At 44.0% G+C, this 20,925-nt stretch overlaps 1 protein-coding gene across 11 annotated transcripts in view; it reads right to left on the bottom strand.

Annotated features, from left to right (window-relative positions):
• Positions 1–20,925, bottom strand: part of PLXNA1 (plexin A1) — a 508,150-nt gene that overhangs the window by 155,336 nt on the left and 331,889 nt on the right. For all 11 annotated transcript variants that reach the window (XM_068253084.1, XM_068253090.1, XM_068253089.1 and 8 more), the window contains one exon: positions 15,915–16,029. In XM_068253084.1, coding sequence (XP_068109185.1) covers positions 15,915–16,029 — 115 coding nt within the window. The remainder of the gene's footprint in view (positions 1–15,914; positions 16,030–20,925) is intronic.

Raw genomic sequence — 20,925 nt, forward strand, 5'->3', positions numbered from 1 at the left:
ACCCCCCTATTAGTGCCTAAACCTAAGACCCCCCTGTTGGTGCCTAAACCTAAGACCCCCCTGTTAGTGCCTAAACCTAAGACCCCCCTGTTGGTGCCTAAACCTAAGACCCCCCTGTTGGTGCCTAAACCTAAGACCCCCTGTTGGTGCCTAAACCTAAGACCCCCCTTTTGGTGCCTAAACCTAAGACCCCCTGTTGGTGCCTAAACCTAAGACCCCCCTGTTGGTGCCTAAACCTAAGACCCCCCTGTTGGTGCCTAAACCTAAGACCCCCCTGTTGGTTTTTTCGTTTAAAAATAATGGGAAAAAAAAAATTAAAAAAAAAAAAAAAAGTACTGTTTTTCGTTTAAAAATAATGTTTAGAAAAAAATATTGTACTGTTTTTCGTTTAAAAATAATATTTAAAAATGTATAAATCATTAAATAATGTGTAATCATGAGAAACAGTAATAAAACATTAAGTCTCCGGGCGCCGCTTTTAAAACGTTAGTTTTCTCCGGCGCCCTTTTTTCCTATCGGGCGCCCATTAAACGATATTTATTATAGGAGTGAATGGCGGCGCCCGATTTGTCCACTAGCCTCAGGCGCCCAAATTTACTGTTTCCGGCTAGCAATGCAGAAAATGTAACTATATCAATTCTTACATAAGGTAAAATAATTTGTAATAGTGATCATAAAATGACCTTGACAAATCTCTGGATGCTTTTATAGTAACACACACACACACACTTTTTTTTCCCCATAATTTTCTGAAGAATGCCCTTCTATTTTAACACACAGCCAATTATGATTTTCTAGTATTTAATAAAGATGAAACTATACTTCCCTAAGAATAGCATTGGCATTCTAAGCACAGCATGCACCAGAAATCGAATTGCGCTGCACATATAGTTGGCTCTCTGGTATTCTCAGAAGTGGCCACTAACTGTCCAATTTCTAGCGAAAAATCGTTTGAGTGATCTGAAATTCTGATCGGATTGGTTGTAAATAATCTCCATTGATTAGAACAATCGATTACAAACGTCCGATTGGATTTTTGTCAAATCAAAATTTGGATTTTCTTGTTGGTTGTGATAGATAGGAAGCAAAGATTGGTTCGTTGATGGTGTAGTGAACGATTTTTCTGCCGATCAGAATTTCTGATAGCTCGAACGATTTTTTGCTAGAAATTTGACCATTAGTGGTCACCTTACGGCTTCTCACAGAGTGCATGAGGATATGTGGTTGTTTATGGTGAGTAGAGGGGGGGACCAGAGCCAGGCAGGATACAAAGAGCAATGGTCTGGGGCTGACAGGATAAAGAACTTCGATTCTCTTCAGAAAGCGGACAAGCTATGTGTAAGCTTGACATACATAATCCAATAATTTCCCATTCCGGCACCCAACCAGAGAGGGAGTAGTGATTGTAGTAAACCTGATTGAAAATGGAACACTATCTGTCAATTGATTGTCCCACCAGGAAAATGCACCTAATGCCCAATAACTCTCTCAACTGATAAACTTTCCTAAATCAATTGGATGCTTTTCAATCAGCCTTGTGTAGACCAATAAGTCACTGGCAGATGCAATCATAGTGATGTCATCTGCCATAAAACCAATCCTGTGAATGGCAAAGATTAGGAGTAGGATTCTTGCCTGGTGCAAGCATGTGTACCTATCGCCTATTGTCTACATGAGTCTCAAGAATGTCTGCAATAAAAAAAAACTGCTCAAACCAAACAAAACATTTTTTGCAGCCCAGGAGAGATTTCCCCCCCCCCCCCCCCCTCTCCTTCTCAAAGCAAACCTGAAGCGGAACCCCCCATCACCCCCCCCCCCCCAAAAAAAAAACGTATGATGTAATGAACTGTGTGTAATGTGCAGTAAAGGAGAAGGAGTAAAGTATTAGTAGCCAACAGGGCCGGGCCGAGGCAGAGGCGAGAGAGGCTCCAGCCTCAGGGCGCAGTGTAGGAGGTGGGCGCACAACTCACTCAGCTATCATTCCCCTATTGTGTTTAAAGCGGAGAGAAATATGAAAAGGGGATACATGGAAGTGACTGCAAGCCAGATAACTAGAGATGAAGGTTTTGGGGGCCCTGGGGCACCTCTTAGTCTAATAGCAATCAGTGTGTGACAGCTGGGAGGGATGGAGGGGCGCACTTTAGTGTCTCAGCCTTGGGTGCTGGAGGACCTTGTCCCGGCTCTGGTAGCCAAGAAAAGAGTCCCATATTTTTATTTTCAGTTATATAGCTTTTTTTAAAGTGAACCTCCGGACTAAAAATCGACTCAGCAGCACTGAAAAGGCTTGGTGTTTCTTTAACAGTTTCACAGCATCAGAACTTTGTTTCTCTTATACAAGCCTCATTTTTAGCTGCACAGAAGAAAACTGCCCGGGCTTTTTTCCCCTGATGCTGTGCAAAGCATGATGGGATTTCTGATGTTGTTGTTCTCGTTCTGCTGTTTTGGTGCAAATTTTTTTTTTTTTTTACATTTTGAGTTTGACATTTGAAGCCTAGCGTGTGCAGCTGGGAGGGGTAATCAGGACACAGGACAGTTGGAACTATGTCTCCTGCTCCCTGTCACCTCCTGTCAACCAAAAAGTATCACAAACATTTGCCTGTTCTTTTAAAACAGGGTGGGTAAGAGATTATATTACCTATCTATTCTAATTAACATAACTAATGTAACTTGATGGCAGTATGTTTGTTTAGGCTGAAGTTCCCCTTTAAATAACACTGCATCATTCTGTCACAGTTGCAGTTTTAAAACCACGCTCAGTCTTTTAACTACTTAACGACCGCCCCATGCCAATGGGCGTGGCCGCAGCGGCAGCCCCAGGACCACCTAACGCCAATTGGCGTCAAGTCCTGGGGCTCTAATTTGCATGCGATCGCGCGCATCTCATACATGGGAGGCGGAGCTCCGCCCCCTCTTCAGTTTCCGTTTTGTCGCTCAGGAGACTGTTAGACGCTGAGATCGCCGCACAGCGCAGCGATCAGCAGATCGCTGTGATAGGCTGGCTGAGGGAGGGAGGCTGGCTGGGGGAGGCAGCGGAAAGGTTTTTTTTTTTAAAAGCGAACATAAATATTTATAAAAAAAATACATAAACAAACAACTGGGGGACGATCAGACCCCACCAACAGAGAGCTCTGTTGGGGAAGGGGGGAGGGGGGGGGAATCACTCGTGTTCTGTGTTGTGCGGCCCTGCAGCTGTGCCTTAAAGCTGAAGTGGCCATTTTAGCTAAAATGTGCCTGGTCTTAAGGGGGGTTTACCACTGTGGTCCTCAAGTGGTAAAACATTAAAACAAAGTTGAAATAACCACTATTTAAACTTTCCTGCAGTAAAACCTTATCTCAAGCTGTCTCTCGCCATCTCTAGGCTGTTTAAGTGCTTCAGAACACAGGACTCTTTTCGGCTGAGTGGGTCAATAGCTCAGAGAAGCTCTTTTGCAAAGATAAGAATTTTTTTTTAATTCTTCCTGTACTGGAAAACAATATGCGACTTGTCTTTGCTACTATTGTTCTATTTCTTAGCTGTACTACACATACCATTCATTATCTCATAAGTTTATTTTCGCTTCAGCTTTGCTTTAACGCCAGTGGAATTACACGTTAAACCTTTGAATTCCCCATTTGCAGCGGGGCAGAGATGGATTGCGGAACGCTTATTCTAGGTTACTTGAAGCGGTAAATGGAGTAGGTGGCGTGCGTCTTGGCTCATCATGGTGGAATGATGTTCATCAGTCACAGGCCTCAGCTCCAGCCTGTGGCGCTCATTCTGATAGAGACAAAGAGATCTGTAATTGCAGAGGTCACTGCAATTGCCCCTCGCCACCCTCCCCCCAATTGGCCCTCCTTAGCAGCGTCCTCTGTCACGCTCTTTATACAGTGGATGGATGGCTTCTTGTCACCTTCCTGGTCAGGGCTGACACCATGAACAGAGTGCGTCATGGCCAGCGTTATCTCTACATCGCTCAGTGCACAAAGGCTGCTTTTAAGATGCTATCTAACAACTGCACAGAAATGGCGGGAATCAATTAGATGCCAGGGATGCAGAGTAATGACTCACACTAAAGCGGAGCTCAGACTGGCGGTTGTGAGGATGGTAAACGGCGGGCATTTACCTCCCCTTATAACCTCCCGCTGCTGTCAGTCCAGGTGGCGGCCTGCTTCTGTTAGGGGTCTTCAGCCTGCTCATAGTACGGCTATCGCTGGCTGCTTCCACGAGTCACTTGTAAAAACCACTGCAAATTCCGCAGTATAGACAACATACTATCCTCCACCTCAGACTCTGCATGCAGAAGGTTTTCTAGCCCAGCCCGTAACCCCACCACCCTCCTACCGCCCACCGATGGACAAGTCAAGCAGTGTTAGATTACTCTATACTTAGTGCGTTTATGCGGATGGAAAATTGACTGCAGATTTTTGCCCTCAAAAAAATTCCCATGTGAACACGTAAGGCTGGCCCTACACTAAGGGCAGCCAAACATCTAGCGATTTTGATTCAATCGACTGTAAAGGATTTCCTTTATTCCCTGAGCTCAGAACTTCCTCTCTGCTCTAAAAGATAAGCAACAGCATAATAACCTTTAAAGAAACATTTTTGTTACTTCCTGCTTTTATGGAAGTAGGGATAGGGTTAACATCCTGTGTTTACAAATTAGCTGCTCTGCTGAGGAGATCACACAGCTGAGAGATCAGATTACCATGATGCTTAGTCACAGATGAGGGGGAATCAGACAGGCTAAACGCTTTATATGCATACAGGGTGCATTGCTTTTTGTTTTCCTTCTGTCCTGAGCAAGCGTTCAGGTCCACTTTAAACCTAAGAAACGTCAATGGCGTTTACCGTGTCACAACTGTCAATAAGTGTAATCTAGACAGATGAGTGCTGGGCGGTCTGAAAAGACCTGGGCCTACTCAGTTGTCATTATAGCCCCCTTTACCATTATTCCAGTGATAAGATGAAATGGAGACAATCAGGACTTTTCCAATCAAATGAGTGTTTGATCACTGATTTCAATCTCATTGCGGATGTCACCTTGGCAGAACGTAATCGAGATAAATGCTGCAATCCGCATTAGGCAGAGGCAGAGTGAAAAGGCAAGGATGATTCCGTGTAGTATAGCTATGCAAAGAGGTCTAAAGCAATCAGACTACCATATAAAACTTGCACTGGAATGGGACTGGTTATCGATAGCAGAACAGACACATTCTTACTAGTAAAGAAAACCACCTCTGGCCGTTTTCCCCTCTTTAGCTTAGCATTTCTGTCAGGGAAATCTGTTCTTGCTTTCTGTTGTCAGTATGAATATGGAAGAAAAAGAAAATATTCTACAGGGACACAGACAGCAATAACAACCTCTAATATTCTAGCATATTAACATTCTAAAATGGCCATCACTCAATATTTCACTTCACTTCCTGTTTTTGGTGATCTGGTCAGTGGAACAGAAAGCGAGAAACATTTCAACAAGAACTAAGACAGCAGTAACAAGCTGGTGGAACCTCTAATCCCTTCCTATTTTATCCAAAATGTGAAAAAGAAGTAAAAAAGGTTTGGTCAGAGTTCACTTTAAAGGGAACCTAAACTGAGGATATGGATTTTTCCTTTTAAAATAATACCAGTTGCCTGACTCTCCTGCTGATCCTGTGTCTCTAATAATTTTAGCCACAGCCCCTCAACAAGTATGCAGAACAGGTGCTCTGACTGAAGTCAGACTGGATTAGTTGCATGCTTGTTTCAGGTGTGTGATTCAGCCACTACTGCAGCCAAAGAGATCAGCAGGACTGCCAAGCAACTGGTATTGTTTAAAAGGAAACATCCACATCCCTCCGAGTTAAGGCTCCCTTTAATGACAGGCAGAAAATTTCAGCTATCACTTCAGGTGCCCTTTAAGTGCTACGGTATACGGCATATGGAGGCTGTTATATTTATTTCTTTTATTAACAAACCCAGTTGCCTGGCAGTCCTGCTAATCTCTTTAGGTGGCCTGACATCTGTAGATTTGGTGGCCGATCGACCATTCGATTCTTTATTATTGAATCAGATGAAAATTGTTGCCGCCAAAAGCATGCATGATCGACAAGGCAACCAATTTCGGCCAAAATTGGTGGCATATATTGATCGATCAATGCTCGATCGGCTGGGTGGTGGTAACGGCATGCGATAATCGCAAAGAACGAATGAGAATGAAACCCCCAGCCGCTGCGCCACCTGCGGTACATGTATCACCACCTGTCCGGGGTCCGCACTCACCTTCCAGATTTGCACCCCACGTGGTTGCCAGGGCATTGCACATGGGGCACTTTGGGTGAAAACGGGGAAGAGGGTTCTGGATACAATACAAGTACATTGGGGGGGGGGGGGGGGCAGTGGCCGGGGATAACAAGGCGTCATTTCATGCTGCAATCAATTGGGAATAGGCCTGCGGTTTATGGCAGCCAACAGATCTCTTTCCGATCAGAGCAGCGGCAGGGCTGCAGTGGCTGTACTCACTGCCTCAGCGGACTTTGGTCTAGAGTGTGTTCAGGCCTCAATTATCACTTTCATTCACCAATCGTACGGCTGTGTCGATCTTCATATGTACGTTACAGAAGCAGGTAAAGGTTTGATAAAATATTTGTGATGCAAAACGCTCATCTTGAGGATATTATTGTTTCCTTCCTCAGGAAGAGGAGTCGCCCTCCAAGTCAACTGAATGAACAATCTGTGAGGCGCGGAGGGCAAATCTCTGTATTAAAGGGCAGGTACATTTTTTTCTGGGTTAGAACAACTTTGCAGTCACCTTCCTCTGAACCCGGCCTCAATTCACAGGCAACCTCCGCTTGCGAGCGATTGGGGCTAGCCGTCTAATCCGGCGAGATCAGACTTTTTATTAAACGATAATTCATTTTTAATTGCAGGCATCACAGAGGGCCGCCGAGTCACAGAGACGGAACTCGCCGGCGCACCTTCCGCCCTCCCCTCCCTCGACTTCCAAACTTCTGCTCGCCGCGCTTGGGAGATAACGTCTGCGCGAGAAACGCCGGCCGTGTAATTAAGATGAAGAGTTTGACACGCAGGTTCATTTGTTTATCGGCCGTCTTATGGCGGCGTCTCCCTCCTGCTCATTATAATCTATTCACAGGAAGCGACGTGGTGCTAGCAGGAATAAATACAGCACCACTAAGCATCCAGCTTTAGCCCCGGACATTCCACTTGCAGACAGGTCACCATGTGTACTGCTAGGTCCCCTGGGAAGGAGGATTATCCTAAATGGTGCCATAGGGAACCAGTCACACATGGGCACTTGTAATAACCCTAAACTCCACTCCAGAGCTGACCTTTCAGGGAAGTCTTCCAGCCTGGAAGTGCTTTGTGCCCTGGTATTTAAAGCCAAACTAAACTTTAAACTGAGCATGGTAAACTCTGAGAGAAACCATATTGATGTGTGTACACGATAAGGGCCGGTTCACACTTGCTTAAAGAGAGTCTGAAGCGAGAATAAATCTCGCTTCAGACCTCATAAATAGCAGGGGCATGTGTGCCCCTGCTAAACCGCCGCTATCCCGCGGCTTAACGGGGGTCCCTTCACCCCCAAATCCCCTCTGTACAGCCGGGGAGCGCTTCCTGGTTGGGGCAGGGCTAACCGCCGCAGCCCTGCCCCACGCGCGTCTGTCAGCGCGTATCTCCGCCCCTCTTAGTCTTCCTTCACTGAGAGGGGCGGGGGAGAGGCGGCGATGCGCCGCTGATAGACACGACTGGAGGCAGGGCTGCAGTCGTTAGCCCTGCCTCCAGGAGCGACCAAGTCTGCGACCAAATGTTGCAGTGGGGGGTTTGGGGGTGAAGGGACCCCCGTTTAACGGCGCGATAGCGGCGGTTTAGCAGGGGCACACGTGCCCCTGCTAACTTTGAGCTCTGAAGCGAGATTTATTCTCGCTTCAGAGTCTCTTTGAAAAAACGTACCCGTTTGGGACTTTTTAAAGCTCCGCTTAAAGAAACACTGAAGTGGAAAAAAAATATGATATAATGAATTGGTTGTGTAGTACGCATAATTACTAGAACATTAGTAGCAAAGAAAATATTCTCATTTTTATTTTCAGTTATATAGTGTTTTTTTATAACATTGCATCATTTTCTAATATTTGCAGTTTACACACTACTCAGCCTTCTACATGATTTAAAAATGATTTTACAGAGCAGGCCAGTGAACTTTTGACCTGTCCTTTGCAGAGAAAAAGAATATACAATGATTGTCTTCTGAAGCTCGTTATCTCAACTGTCAGAGCTCTCTGCCACTTTGAAAGTCTTGGAGCTCAATGGCTCTTTTGCAACTGGAGTTTCTTAACTCTTCCTGTACTGTAAACAATATTAGACTTCTGTCTCTGCTCCTAATGTTTTATTTCTTAGCTGTACTACATATACAAATCATTATATCATAATTTTTTTTTCCGCTTCAGTATCTCTTTAAGCGCAGGAAGCAGATCCTACGTTAAAAATAGGATCCGCTTCCACTTAAAAAACACAGATCCTTTTGCTACGGAATGCGAGACAGAACGCAGAGTCTCAACTTGGCACATTTTTCCAGACCGGACGGGAAAATGTGTCCAATAAAAGTCTATGAGAATAGATGCTGTCCGTTCTCACTAGGCTAGTTGACGCATCCGCATTGCTGTTTTGATCACAGCCGTGACGTAATACGTGTCCTGCAGCCACTCAGTCCCTTCTAATAAGTCCTGTGGCCGATATTAGCATCTGGATCTTCAATGGGCCGCAAAATAAACCAATGCTCAGCAACAGGAAGAATTCTCATTGGTTCATGTTGGACCAGTGAAAATTCTTCCTGTTTCTAAGGAGAATTGGCCTGATGCAGCCTATGGAGAGCCCCATGCTTCTGCTGGCCTCCAGCTGTTTAGAAGGGACCGAGCTGCGGCAGGACAGGGGAGCGGCAATGCATACATGATAGACGCAGGGGCGGATGGGCGGACGCAGAATGGATGGGGTGCGGAACGGACTGGTTTTTGTTCAGGTGTTCATTAACATTTGTACAGTAGACACTGTTAAAATGATATTCCTACACTAGCTTGTGTTGCGGCAATAATGCACAGACACCTGCATGCTTTTTTTGGTGGGAAAGAGCTCACAGCGAGATTTCATTTCACTTCCTGATATCTGTGACCCTGCTGCTATGTCTGACTATGCGGAGAAATCTTTCCAACCAGAATTTCCACAGAAATAATAATTTGGCAAGGGCTCTTACACTTCCTCCCTCAGCATCCAAAACTATATTAAAAAGTTTAAAGTTTCACTTTGTGGTCACCACAACTGCCTCTGTGTGAGCGTTTCTGCACTGCTGTATTTAGTAATGTTCCTTTTCCTGTCAGGATGCAGGTGCACATGTGGGTTGTGTTTCCCCAGCAGTACAGTATAAGCTGCATTGGGAGCACAGGTGGGCTGGACTGAGGCCAGCTTGCCTGAGAAGAGAGTTGGATGCTGGGTCTCTGGTCCTCCTCATCCCTCCAGTCTGCAGGCCGCTGGATCCTTACTGCTGCTGCTGCTGCTGGCACGTACAGTCATCTGCGGCCGCTGGAAGAGGCTGTCAGGAGGACGGGCGGAATAATGGCAGAGAATGGAGGCAGGAAATATTTGTGCGGATTGGTTCTGGACACATCATTAATCACTGCTGAATTGCAGCCTCTTCTCGCCGCAGTTCAGAAGGTCTCCTCCTTGTAACGCATAGATAACAGGCAGCGCCGGGCTGCTGCAGGGACTGTGAGTGGCGAGAGGCAGTTTTCAGAGCACTAACATGAAAACATACGCCTGTAGAAAGCCAGAAAGCACGGCTCACTATTTCTAATGAAACAAAAGATACAGAGCATCACTTGTTGTTATTGAATACCGTACAAGCTAAAGCTAACCTGTCACAGGTCTGAGCAATAGAAACCGAGCACATGATGTGTCTGTGTATGTATGTACGTGGGTGCACACATTTTATCCTTAAAGCAAACATGAACTGCAACAAATATGCTATAATGAACTGTATGTGTAGTACTGATGATGAATACAACATTAGTAGCAAAGAAAAGAGTCTCATTTATATTTTCAGTTATATAGCTTTTGTTGTAACATTGCATCATTCTGTCATATTTGCAGTTTAGAAACCACACTCTGTCTTTTAAGGTATAAAACATGGCAGAAATAATGACCTTATGCACTTTCCTGCAGTAAACCCTTAACTCAAGCTGGCTGTCTCACTTTTTTATGGCTGTGTAAGTGCTTCAGAAAACAGGACTGTATTCGGCCCAGTGGATCGAGGAGTTCAGAGAAGCTCTTTTGCATAGATAACTGAAGTTTTTTTTTAACGCTTCCTTTACTGGAAAACAACATGAGATTTGTTTTGCCACTAATGCTCCATTTCTTAGCTGTACTACACATACAATTCATGATCTCATAAGTTTATTTTCACTTCAGGTTTGCTTTCAACATATTTTTCAAGAAAGCGTGTGTGTGTTTTTGTATATATGTAGGCAGATAGAGGTTGCTAAACACAAAGGAGGGTGTGGGGTAGCTTCTGAGTACAGACAAGTGTCTTATCAGTCAAATCATCATGTGTGATCATTACAGCCAAACATATCAGGCAGGGATCATGTATTTGGTTTTACCAAACACAATGTATTGTCCTATGGAGAGGGAGGGGCATGTACTGTCCAATGAAAAGGGAAGGAGGAGCAGCACTCACTGTCCTATAGCAAAGGTCATGTACTGTCCTATGGAGAGAGGAAAGGCATGTAAAGTCTTGTGAGGAGGAAAGAAATGTTGTTGGGGTGTGTGGCACATATTGACCTATGTGTAGGGGGGATTACATGTACTGTCCAATAACGAGTGGAGGGGGAGGAAATGCCTAGAAACAAAGTGTTAATCTGACAATATGTGGCCAGGTTGCTTGCTTACTGCCTGCATTAAGGCAGGAAGAACAGGGAAGCCTGTACAGACAAAGCTTGAATAATGTTTAGACTGTCAAAAGTTTGATATCTGTATTTACCTCAGTTCTGTCCCCAATGTTTACTTGCTGCAATATCAATACACACAATGTTACAGAGACAGTTTGTGGTGATTCCCGAGTGTTTACAGACATAAGGGACTAATATTTCCATCTTAATGAATGTTAGGCGGTTATTTTTGCAGTATCGGTGGGTGACTGAGCAGTGAGCTTCTGCTGGGTCCTGCATTGCGCCTCCTATCTGAGCTGGAGAAGGTGAAGGGACATGGTAGAGGCAAGGGCAGCTATGTGTCCCCTGTACTAACCTTCCTCTTCACAGAACTGTCAGTCACCATATATCTAACCAATAACCCCGGGACACAGCTGACCTATATACTGTGCACTGGGGAGAAGCATGAGGACGCCGCAGCAGGAGGAGAAGGAGGAGGGGAACGCTTGTATGTGAAAGGCTGGAAGCCAGTGGCTACAAGACCTACATACATTATTCTATAGATGTTCTCACATATAAATCTAAGTTTAGTTTTGCTTCTAAACTGTACATATGTCCTCCAGGTCTGTGTAGTCTGGAGATTACAATACCCAGGTCTTACATTGAGGGGTCATATATTTAACGTACCGACACTGACATGCCAGACAAGGGGGCACACGTTGTGTATATAGAGGCTGGGTTATATTTGGATCCCGAGAAAAGACCAGAAATTCAGGGCATATCAGATCCAGCTCAAAGTTTTCAACCAGTACTAGTTGGGGCCTATGCCGGGGAAACTGACTACGCTGTACAGTCGGGTATACCAATCTGCATGTAAGTGCATACTGTTTGTATTGTCTCAGACACCCTTCAAGAATAATAAGCAGTCTGACGATCGCCGTACCACCGCCCCCGAACAAGACATCACAGGACAACGCGGCTTCCCGGCCGCCCCAACGCTGCCTGCCGTCCGTGAAAACCGGCCCTTACCTGCCTGACCTTCTGCCCACCTAATCTCTTCACCACTGTATAAGCATTATTTCTCTATCTGTGATCTGCCTATCAGCCTGAGCAGTGCTTTTTCTTGACCATGCCTAGATCAGACATGTAGATAGCTGAGCTCAGATATGGGACTCAGATTCACAGATAGGCAAGTAAAGCATGGTGATGCACTGACTGGAAATTTGCAGAACAGGGGGAGATTCACGGGAATCTGGCTGTTATTACGGCACTCCCTCTCCCCTTCCTGCAATGTACGTCCACCTGAGTTGCAGCACTGCTACAATTCATTACACTAAATAAAGGGGCCCATACACTCGATTTTCTGGCCGACCGATCGATCCCGATCAATCGATAGATCGATTGGTTGCAAATCGGTTGGCCAATCGACCGATTGATGGCCGATTTCAATCGATTTCGATGGATTTCCATCGAACTGGCAGGGTGGAAAATTTAGGTCGATCTGATGAGATTGCTTATCAGTTTGCATTGGCCTTCATGGAAATCTGATGGCAAAAAAATACCATCAGATCGAATTTCAATTGGAATTCTATCCTGGTAAAAAAATGTTCTAAAAACGCATCAGATAGATCATCAGATGCATTTCTTATATATCTGCTGCCAATCTGACGAGTGTATGGGCACCTTAAGGCAGGACTGCATCTGCCGCACTGCAATGTGTTCCAGCAAAGCACAGACACACACACAAGGAATGGCCACATTATTGTGTCTTGCAATAGAAAAGTGTTTCCTAATCTGAAATTGAAAACAAAAGTTTGCTTTCTTAAAACACAAACATTTAGTAAGGGGGCGTTTAGGGCCATTGTAGCCCCTTACACATTCTAGTGAGTTCTGGGTCACCATGAGCCTGCTGGTTAGTCTAATCTGAAATATGAGACAATGTTTTATTTTATTTCTGTGCCCTACCTAGTGTTCTAGATATCTAGAGCACAAATAAGCTCCACTTTATAGTCCCAATAAAGGACCCGTGCAAGAACCTGAGCGATCCATCTTTCTGCCATGCTCTAAACAATATAATATATTATCTCTCTCTCTCTCTCTATAATATATATATATATATATATATATATATATATATATATATATATATATATATATATATATATATATATTCACATATATACATATACATACATATACATATATATATAGATATATAACTAAAGGTTTTTAAAATCCATATTGAAGTACGGTGAAAATCCATGGTGTAAATCTGATTACCCACCACAAGACTGTGGAAGATGGATGAGGGGAATAAGCGGTTGTTCCCCGATCCATCTTCCACAATCCGGTAATACCGGAACAAGCGGCGTGGAGAACGTGACTTTGAATGATTGCGGTCATTTGCGCAGGGGTCAGTGGGCATCAGAACGTCCGTCCACAACGGGATCCGTCATGACGGGGGTTCAAAACTAACAATTATCGCGTGTAATCATTGAACATTGTGTAACAAAGTTTCGTTAAATGATGTTATGATATCACGCAATTGATTGTTCATCGTTAACAGTTTGAAGTGAAAACCTTGTGGTGGGTAGAAGCCTTAGACCCCGTTTACACTTAATCAGTTGGTATGCACTGGTATGCAATTTTTCCATAGCAGTGCATTGGGAAGAAGATTTCAGTTAAAACGTGTGTAAAGTGTGAAAGGTGTCATAGGAAAACATGGGCATTACTTTGAAAATCAGTTTTCTTTCAGTTATAACAGAGAAACTGATTAAAGAGACACTGAAGCGAAAAAAAATTATGATATTATGATTTGTATGTGTAGTACAGCTAAGAAATAAAACATTAAGATCAGATAGATCAGTCTAATTGTTTCCAGTACAGGAAAAGTTAAGAAACTCCAGTTGTTATCTTTATGTAATAAAGCCATTAAGCTCTAGGACTTTGAGGGCTCGTTCCCACTATCGCGAATCCGCATGCGTCCAACGCATGCGGATTCGCACATGTAATGTGAGTGGATGGGGCTGTTTCCACTCCTGCGGTGGCGTTGTGCGTTTTTTGTTGCGGAGAAAAAACGCACAAAAGAGGCAACGATTTCGCCTGCGTCGGGAATCCGTGCGAATCGCCGCTAATGTATTTAATAGTAAAAACGCATGCGTTTTTTACATGCGTTTTTACCCGCGATTCGCGTGCGATTTCGCACCTTTTCCAATGTTATTTTGCCCTGGCAGTGTCATGGTTAATTTCGCATGGCACCCTGCCATGCGAAATCGCACGCGAAATCGCGGGTAAAAACGCATGCAGAAACGCATCCGCATGCGTTTTTACAAGCGTCGGAATGCCGGCGAATCGCGTCGCAACAGTGGAAACAAGCCCTCAAAGTGGTGGAGAGGGATGTCTTCTGACTTTTATTATCTCAACTGTTTTCTTTTTCTCTGCCAGAGGAGAGGTCATTAGTTCACAGACCGCTCTGAAAGAATCATTTTGAATGCTGAGTGTTGTGTAATCTGCACATATTAGTGAATGATGCAATGTTAGAAAAAAACACTATATACCTGAAAATAAAAATATGAGAATATTTTCTTTGCTGCTAATCTTCTAGTAATTGTTCATACTACACAACCAATTCATTATATCATATTTTTTTTTTTTCGCTTCAGTGTCTCTTTAAGTGTAAAAGGGGCCTAAAGGTTTTCTCTAAAGAAGAGACTGGGCGCTGTACTGATGTCGTCATCATGTGATGTGTGTGAGGATAAAGAAAATGTCAGGCTTGACTTTTGACCAACGCTCATTTGATCATTTTGAAGCTGTACATGAAAACGTGTGTGAAGTTCATAAGCAAAGGTGACACAAGTTTGGAACAGAACCACCAACACGGGTAGCAATGTAGAAAACTACCTACACTGGTTGCACTACGAGAAGCAACTGAAATATCATGCAGAGCAATCCCTGTGGACAGTCTAGTCAGGGTTCCTCAGGCAGCAGTCCACCAAAATCAAGTGTCTGGATGCTAATTGTGAGCACCTAATGTGATTACATCATTTAAACATGACTTATCAGCTACTCCTTCATGGTAATGTAAATCTAGTAACAACATTTCTATGCATATATTTTTCATTCTGAAGTGTCTGTATACATTTCTTGGTATATATATATACACACACACACAAGCTTTTACGGGCCTTGTTAAAGCGGACCTGAACTCAGAACTTCCTCTCTGCTCTAAAAGATGACCAACAGCATAATACTTTCTTTGTTACAGCTGATACAAATCCTGCAATAAATCTGCAGTGTGTCTACTTCCTGCTTTCATGGAAGCAGATGTAGGATTAACATCTTGTATTACTAATTAGCTGCTCTGCCAAGCCAGCCAGCTGACACAGCAAAGAGATCAAATTAAACTTGGGATTAGTCACAGATGATGGGGAATTAGACAGGCTAAACCAGGCATGGGCAAACTTGGCCCTTTAGCTGTTGAGGAACTACAAGTCCCACAATGCATTGCAGGAGTCTGACAGCCACAGTCATAACTCATAAAGGCAAATGCATTGTGGGATTTGTAGTTCCTTAACAGCTGGAGGGCCAAGTTTGCCTATGCCTGGGCTATACTTTCTAAATGCATACAAAGTCATGTCTCTAGGTTTTCCTTCTGGCCTCTACAAGAGCTCAGGTCCACTTTAATACAGCCCTAACGGTTCTTTGTTGTTTCTTGAACCAATGGGAAGAACTTTCCATAATTAATATTTTATAGGGTTTTTTTTATTTTTTTAGCATTATATCAGAAATATTTGTAAAAATAAGGAAATATTTGTAAAAATAAGGAAAAAGCGTTACTCTCCTCCCCTTTACAAGGGAAAGGGAGTAGTGACCTACACTGGAGCCAACCGGAAATATTCCCACTACTGGCAACAGCTGACCGTCTCTCGGTATCCCGGTATCACATGGCATGCAGGACAGTGAGCACACAAAACTGCAATGGAAGGAATGTTACACTGTATCAAACATTTCTCTGGCATTCTCACCTCTGACATCTTCACCCGCCCCTCCTGGAAGGAGCAGTCTGCAGCATTGTGAGTGCACACGTGTCGGTACTTGCACCAGTGGCAGGGGTAGGATCCGTTCACACAGGACAGACAGCTGCAGGAACAAACATGGACTAGATGAGTGACAGGTCAGGAACTCGCTAGGACATTTCATAGTGTACCTCTTTTACTAATATCACCTGTTACTTACATACCTACAGATTTACAGACAGGTGTATTTATTTCTAAGCAAAGCATGTCTAATTTAAAGAGCAACTTGCTTATTTTTTTTTACAATATACATGTATAAATTATTTATCCAGCGTTTGCCCATTGTAAAATCTTTCCTTACCCAAATTTATGTTCTGACATTTACCACAGGTGGACACACGTTTAGTCCTGCCAGGTGATCTCTGCAGAATGCTTGCTTACTGAGAGTTCAACGCCCAGAGGGAGATATTGCTTGCTTGGCAGTTGGAAACAGAAATTATTTCCCACAATGCAATGAAGTTCACAGACTGCAAACTGTCAAGGCCATGGTCATGACATCACACTGTGGGAGGGATTTCAGCACAATATCAGCCACACAGACCGCCCAGATGATCTATTACAGAAAAGGTAAAGATTTCTTGTGGGAAAGGTGGTATTGGCTACTGATTGGGATGGGAAAGTTCAATTCTGGTTTGAAGTTCCTCTTTAAATTTTGAATATCGTGGAAATTGTTAAAAACGTTTTTGCTGTCTGTGTCCCCATTGGAGAAATCTTCTCTCACCTCCCGTCTTCAGGACCTCTATGGAACTTTGTGGCTCTAATAAGAAAACTGGTAATCTAGGGGTCAAAAAATCCCAGTCTACAATATAGATTGGTTCACCATCGATCAGCAGGGTTAGTGACTGGCACAGGAACCCCCTACACTCTATTCCAGCTGTTACTTCACTGCAAAACGTTGCAGGTCCACCCAGTTGCATGCAGAGTAGTAATGGCTGTTAGATACCCTCTCAGGTGGAAGAAACCAAGTGCAGGGGGAGATCCCTCTCCCTATTAATAGCCCTACGTCCAATAAGGAGCTAACAGATATGGAAAAGTGTACATTTATGAACATTTATTTAGAATTTAATTTGCTTACTATTACCTATAGTAGTCACAGAATATCAAACTTTTCGCTATAGTGGTGTTTAATAAATACACTCATTTGTGCAGGCACTAAAAACACAAACAAGAAAATAATAAACCTAATAAAATTCACCTTTTACTTATTGCTATTATTTTTAATAAAATGTAGCCAATTTAATTGACAAAATAAGAACAAAAGAAAAAAAAAGTAGCCTAGGTAAGTTTAGTTGTGGAGCTGTTTATCCCGCTGGGGCGTTGGGATGCAGAGTGGATGTTCCGCTCGATGGCAATCTGGGTAGAATTGATCTGCTTGTACGGATACTGGCCAGCGGAGTGGGAAAATCCAATTAAAATGCCAGTCATTCACCTCTACGGAAACCTGAACAGCTTATCTTGCTGCACGCTCCAGGCGCCAGCCGCCATGCAGGAGGAATTTTGGTGTGTGCTGCTTCTGATGCGACACCCCAATACAGGGCTGATACAGTGAGGGCCATGTAGTGTCAAATTGCTGTTTAGCCAAGAGAACCTGTTCCCCGTAAGACTCGTCAGGCATTTTTGTAGGATGAATTTTGCCAAAAGAACAACCTGTCAGGCCAGTGTCTTGTGGTTTTCTGGGCTGAGGAAAAGGTTCACATAATGAAACCTGTATTATGTACATGAGCAACAGGTTCTCTTACTTAATGGACTAGTGTACCAATAATTGTACCACAAATATACTAATATCCAGGGCAAGGTTCTCCAAGATCAGAGGAAGAGATCCCAAAGTGCCGCCTCCAAGCTGTGCCATCCCCAGTATAGGTAGCCAGATGTGCCCTAGTATTAGGTAACTCCCTCCTCTCCCCCCCCCCCCCACAGTATAGTTAAATGTGCTCCCAGTATTAAATAGCTCCCGCCCCTGTATAGATAGCCAGATGTGCTCCAAGTATTAGGTAGCCCCCTCCACCCAGTGTAATCAAATGTGCCCCCAGTATTTGGTATTCCCCTTCCTAGTATAGATAGCCAGATGTGCCCCAAGTATTAGGTAGCCCCCTCAGTATAGATAGCCAGATGTGCCCCAAGTATTAGGTAGCCCCCTCCTCAGTATAGATAGCCAGATGTGCCCCAAGTATTAGGTAGCCCCCTCCTCCGTATAGATATCCAGATGTGCCCCCAGTATTAGGTAGCCCCCTCCTCAGTATAGATATCCAGATGTGCCCCCAGTATTAGGTAGCCCCCTCCTCAGTATAGATATCCAGATGTGCCTCCAGTATTAGGTAGCCCCCTCCTCAGTATAGATATCCAGATGTGCCCCCAGTATTAGGTAGCCCCCTCCCCAGTATAGATAGCCATATGTGCCCCCAGTATTAGGTAGCCCCCTCCTCAGTATAGATAGCCATATGTGCCCCCAGTATTAGGTAGCCCCCTCCTCAGTATAGATAGCCATATGTGCCTCCAGTATTAGGTAGCCCCCTCCTCAGTATAGATAGTCATTTGTGCCCCAAGTATTAGGTAGCCCCCTCCTCAGTATAGATAGCCAGATGTGCCCCAAGTATTAGGTAGCCCCCTCAGTATAGATATCCAGATGTGCCCCCAGTATTAGGTAGCCCCCTCCTCAGTATAGATAGCCAGATGTGCCCCCAGTATTAGGTAGCCCCCTCAGTATAGATATCCAGATGTGCCCCCAGTATTAGGTAGCCCCCTCCTCAGTATAGATATCCAGATGTGCCCCCAGTATTAGGTAGCCCCCTCCTCAGTATAGATAGTCATTTGTGTCCCCAGTATTAGGAATCCCCCTCCTCAGTATAGATAGCCATATGCGCCCCCAGTATTAGGTAGCCCCCTCCTCAGTATAGATAGCCATATATGCCCCCAGTATTAGGTAGCCCCCTCCTCAGTATAGATAGCCATATGTGCCCCAAGTATTAGGTAGCCCCCTCAGTATAGATATCCAGATGTGCCCCCAGTATTAGGTAGCCCCCTCCTCAGTATAGATAGCCAGATGTGCCCCCAGTATTAGGTAGCCCCCTCCTCAGTATAGATAGCCATATGTGCCCCCAGTATTAGGTAGCCCCCTCCTCAGTATAGATAGTCATTTGTGCCCCAAGTATTAGGTAGCCCCCTCCTCAGTATAGATAGCCATATGTGCCCCAAGTATTAGGTAGCCCCCTCCTCAGTATAGATAACCAGATGTGCCCCCAGTATTAGGTAGCCCCCTCCTCAGTATAGATATCCAGATGTGCCCCCAGTATTAGGTAGCCCCCTCCTCAGTATAGATAGCCATATGTGCCCCAAGTATTAGGTAGCCCCCTCCTCAGTATGGATAGCCAGGTGTGCCCCCAGTATTAGGTAGCCCCCTTCCCAGTATAGACAGCCAGATTTCCCCCCAGAATTAGGTACACCAACCTATCTCCCCCAGAATAGATAGCCAAATGTGCCCCTAGTACTAGGTAGTGCTGCAGTGAGGCGTAAAAAGCTAGTTGTGGCAGTAGTATGACTGATTTTTTATTTTTTTTTATCTGAAATGTAAGCAAATGTTGAATGGTATAGTTATACACTTACTTTCAGGTAGTTATTAATAGTTTTTCTGACTGTCAACAAATCTCCGTGTATGACAAGCAGTACTCAAATCACTGTGAGCTGAATCCCATATCTGTGATCTATTAATCAAGTCTGATTTTGACACAAGCAGTGAGGGAATGGCATACAAAGCACACCGATCAGTATTACATGCCAAAATGAGATCACAGATATGCAATATAAGTACCAGTGCATCTGTACCACAGTCCATGTACACAGTGGTATGGAGTATGCAAGGCAGTGGAAACAGAGGAAACTGGCAGTAGCCACTGCACTACTAAATGTAGTGTGCAGTCTATTGTTTATGAAAATGTATTTGCATACAATAGGTAGCTAGGGGGTCCATGCATCTCTTCAGGGGTCATAACCAGTGTCACATTACTATCAATCAGGGGACAATTTGGAATTAAATTAAATTTGTTCTACACTGATTTTGTGGTAAACTGATTTTCTCACAGCTTTTCAGCTACAGTGTTTACAATACTAACTGACATACAAATAACCACCAGGGGTCGCCAGAGGGGATATGTAAACACAGTGGGAGATGAAATAATGACCCATGACCTGAAAACCAAAACACCCTGGAATCATTTCTTTCAGATTAACCCGCATAAGTCTGAATGAGCGCTTGAAGAACGACAGCGGATACTTTCATCGCAAATGTCATTTTTTCCTTCACTAAACTCCGTCAGCGTGTCTGTTCCACTCTCTGAATATGTAGATGTCATTAGTCATTTTAATAGAAGCGGATATAATTTTATTTACTCTAGAGACTCCTCAAATGAACGGCCTTGACATTTGGTAAATGCGCGCGTTTAGCGAATATGTTGTAGCTATTAGGCAGAGTAAATGGAGAGTTAATAAGGAGATGCATTCCCAGCTTCTCGCAGTGAGGGGGATTCCGCAGATTCTCACTGAAGACGCACAAGAAAGGAAAGTGGCCTGACCTTTAAGGAAGAACTCCAAGGCCTGTCTGTGCTAATAATAATACATAAACATACAGGAAGACAGGGGCGCTCATAAAGTGGTCCTCCGCCCATTAAACAATAACAATGAGCCACCAGAGTGGACAGTAGTTATGTTACAAAGATCGAAAACTTCCTGCTTTCTTCTTGAATCCTTATCATTCTAGTGCCAGTTATATGAGGAAGTGAAGAATTCTCCAACAAGGACACAGACAGAGAAGAAAAATTTACAAAGGCTCGAACATTTTCCTGGACTATCTAAAACTTTTCTTGCTTGAGCAAGACTGCGCCGTGGGACGAGTCATGTCTCTATCACACTCTGTGGTTTATTTCACCTCAGTGGGCATTTTAATACATCTACAAGCATATGAGAACAT

Source organism: Hyperolius riggenbachi, chromosome 9, assembly GCF_040937935.1.
Source record: "Hyperolius riggenbachi isolate aHypRig1 chromosome 9, aHypRig1.pri, whole genome shotgun sequence".
NCBI lineage: Eukaryota > Metazoa > Chordata > Amphibia > Anura > Hyperoliidae > Hyperolius > Hyperolius riggenbachi.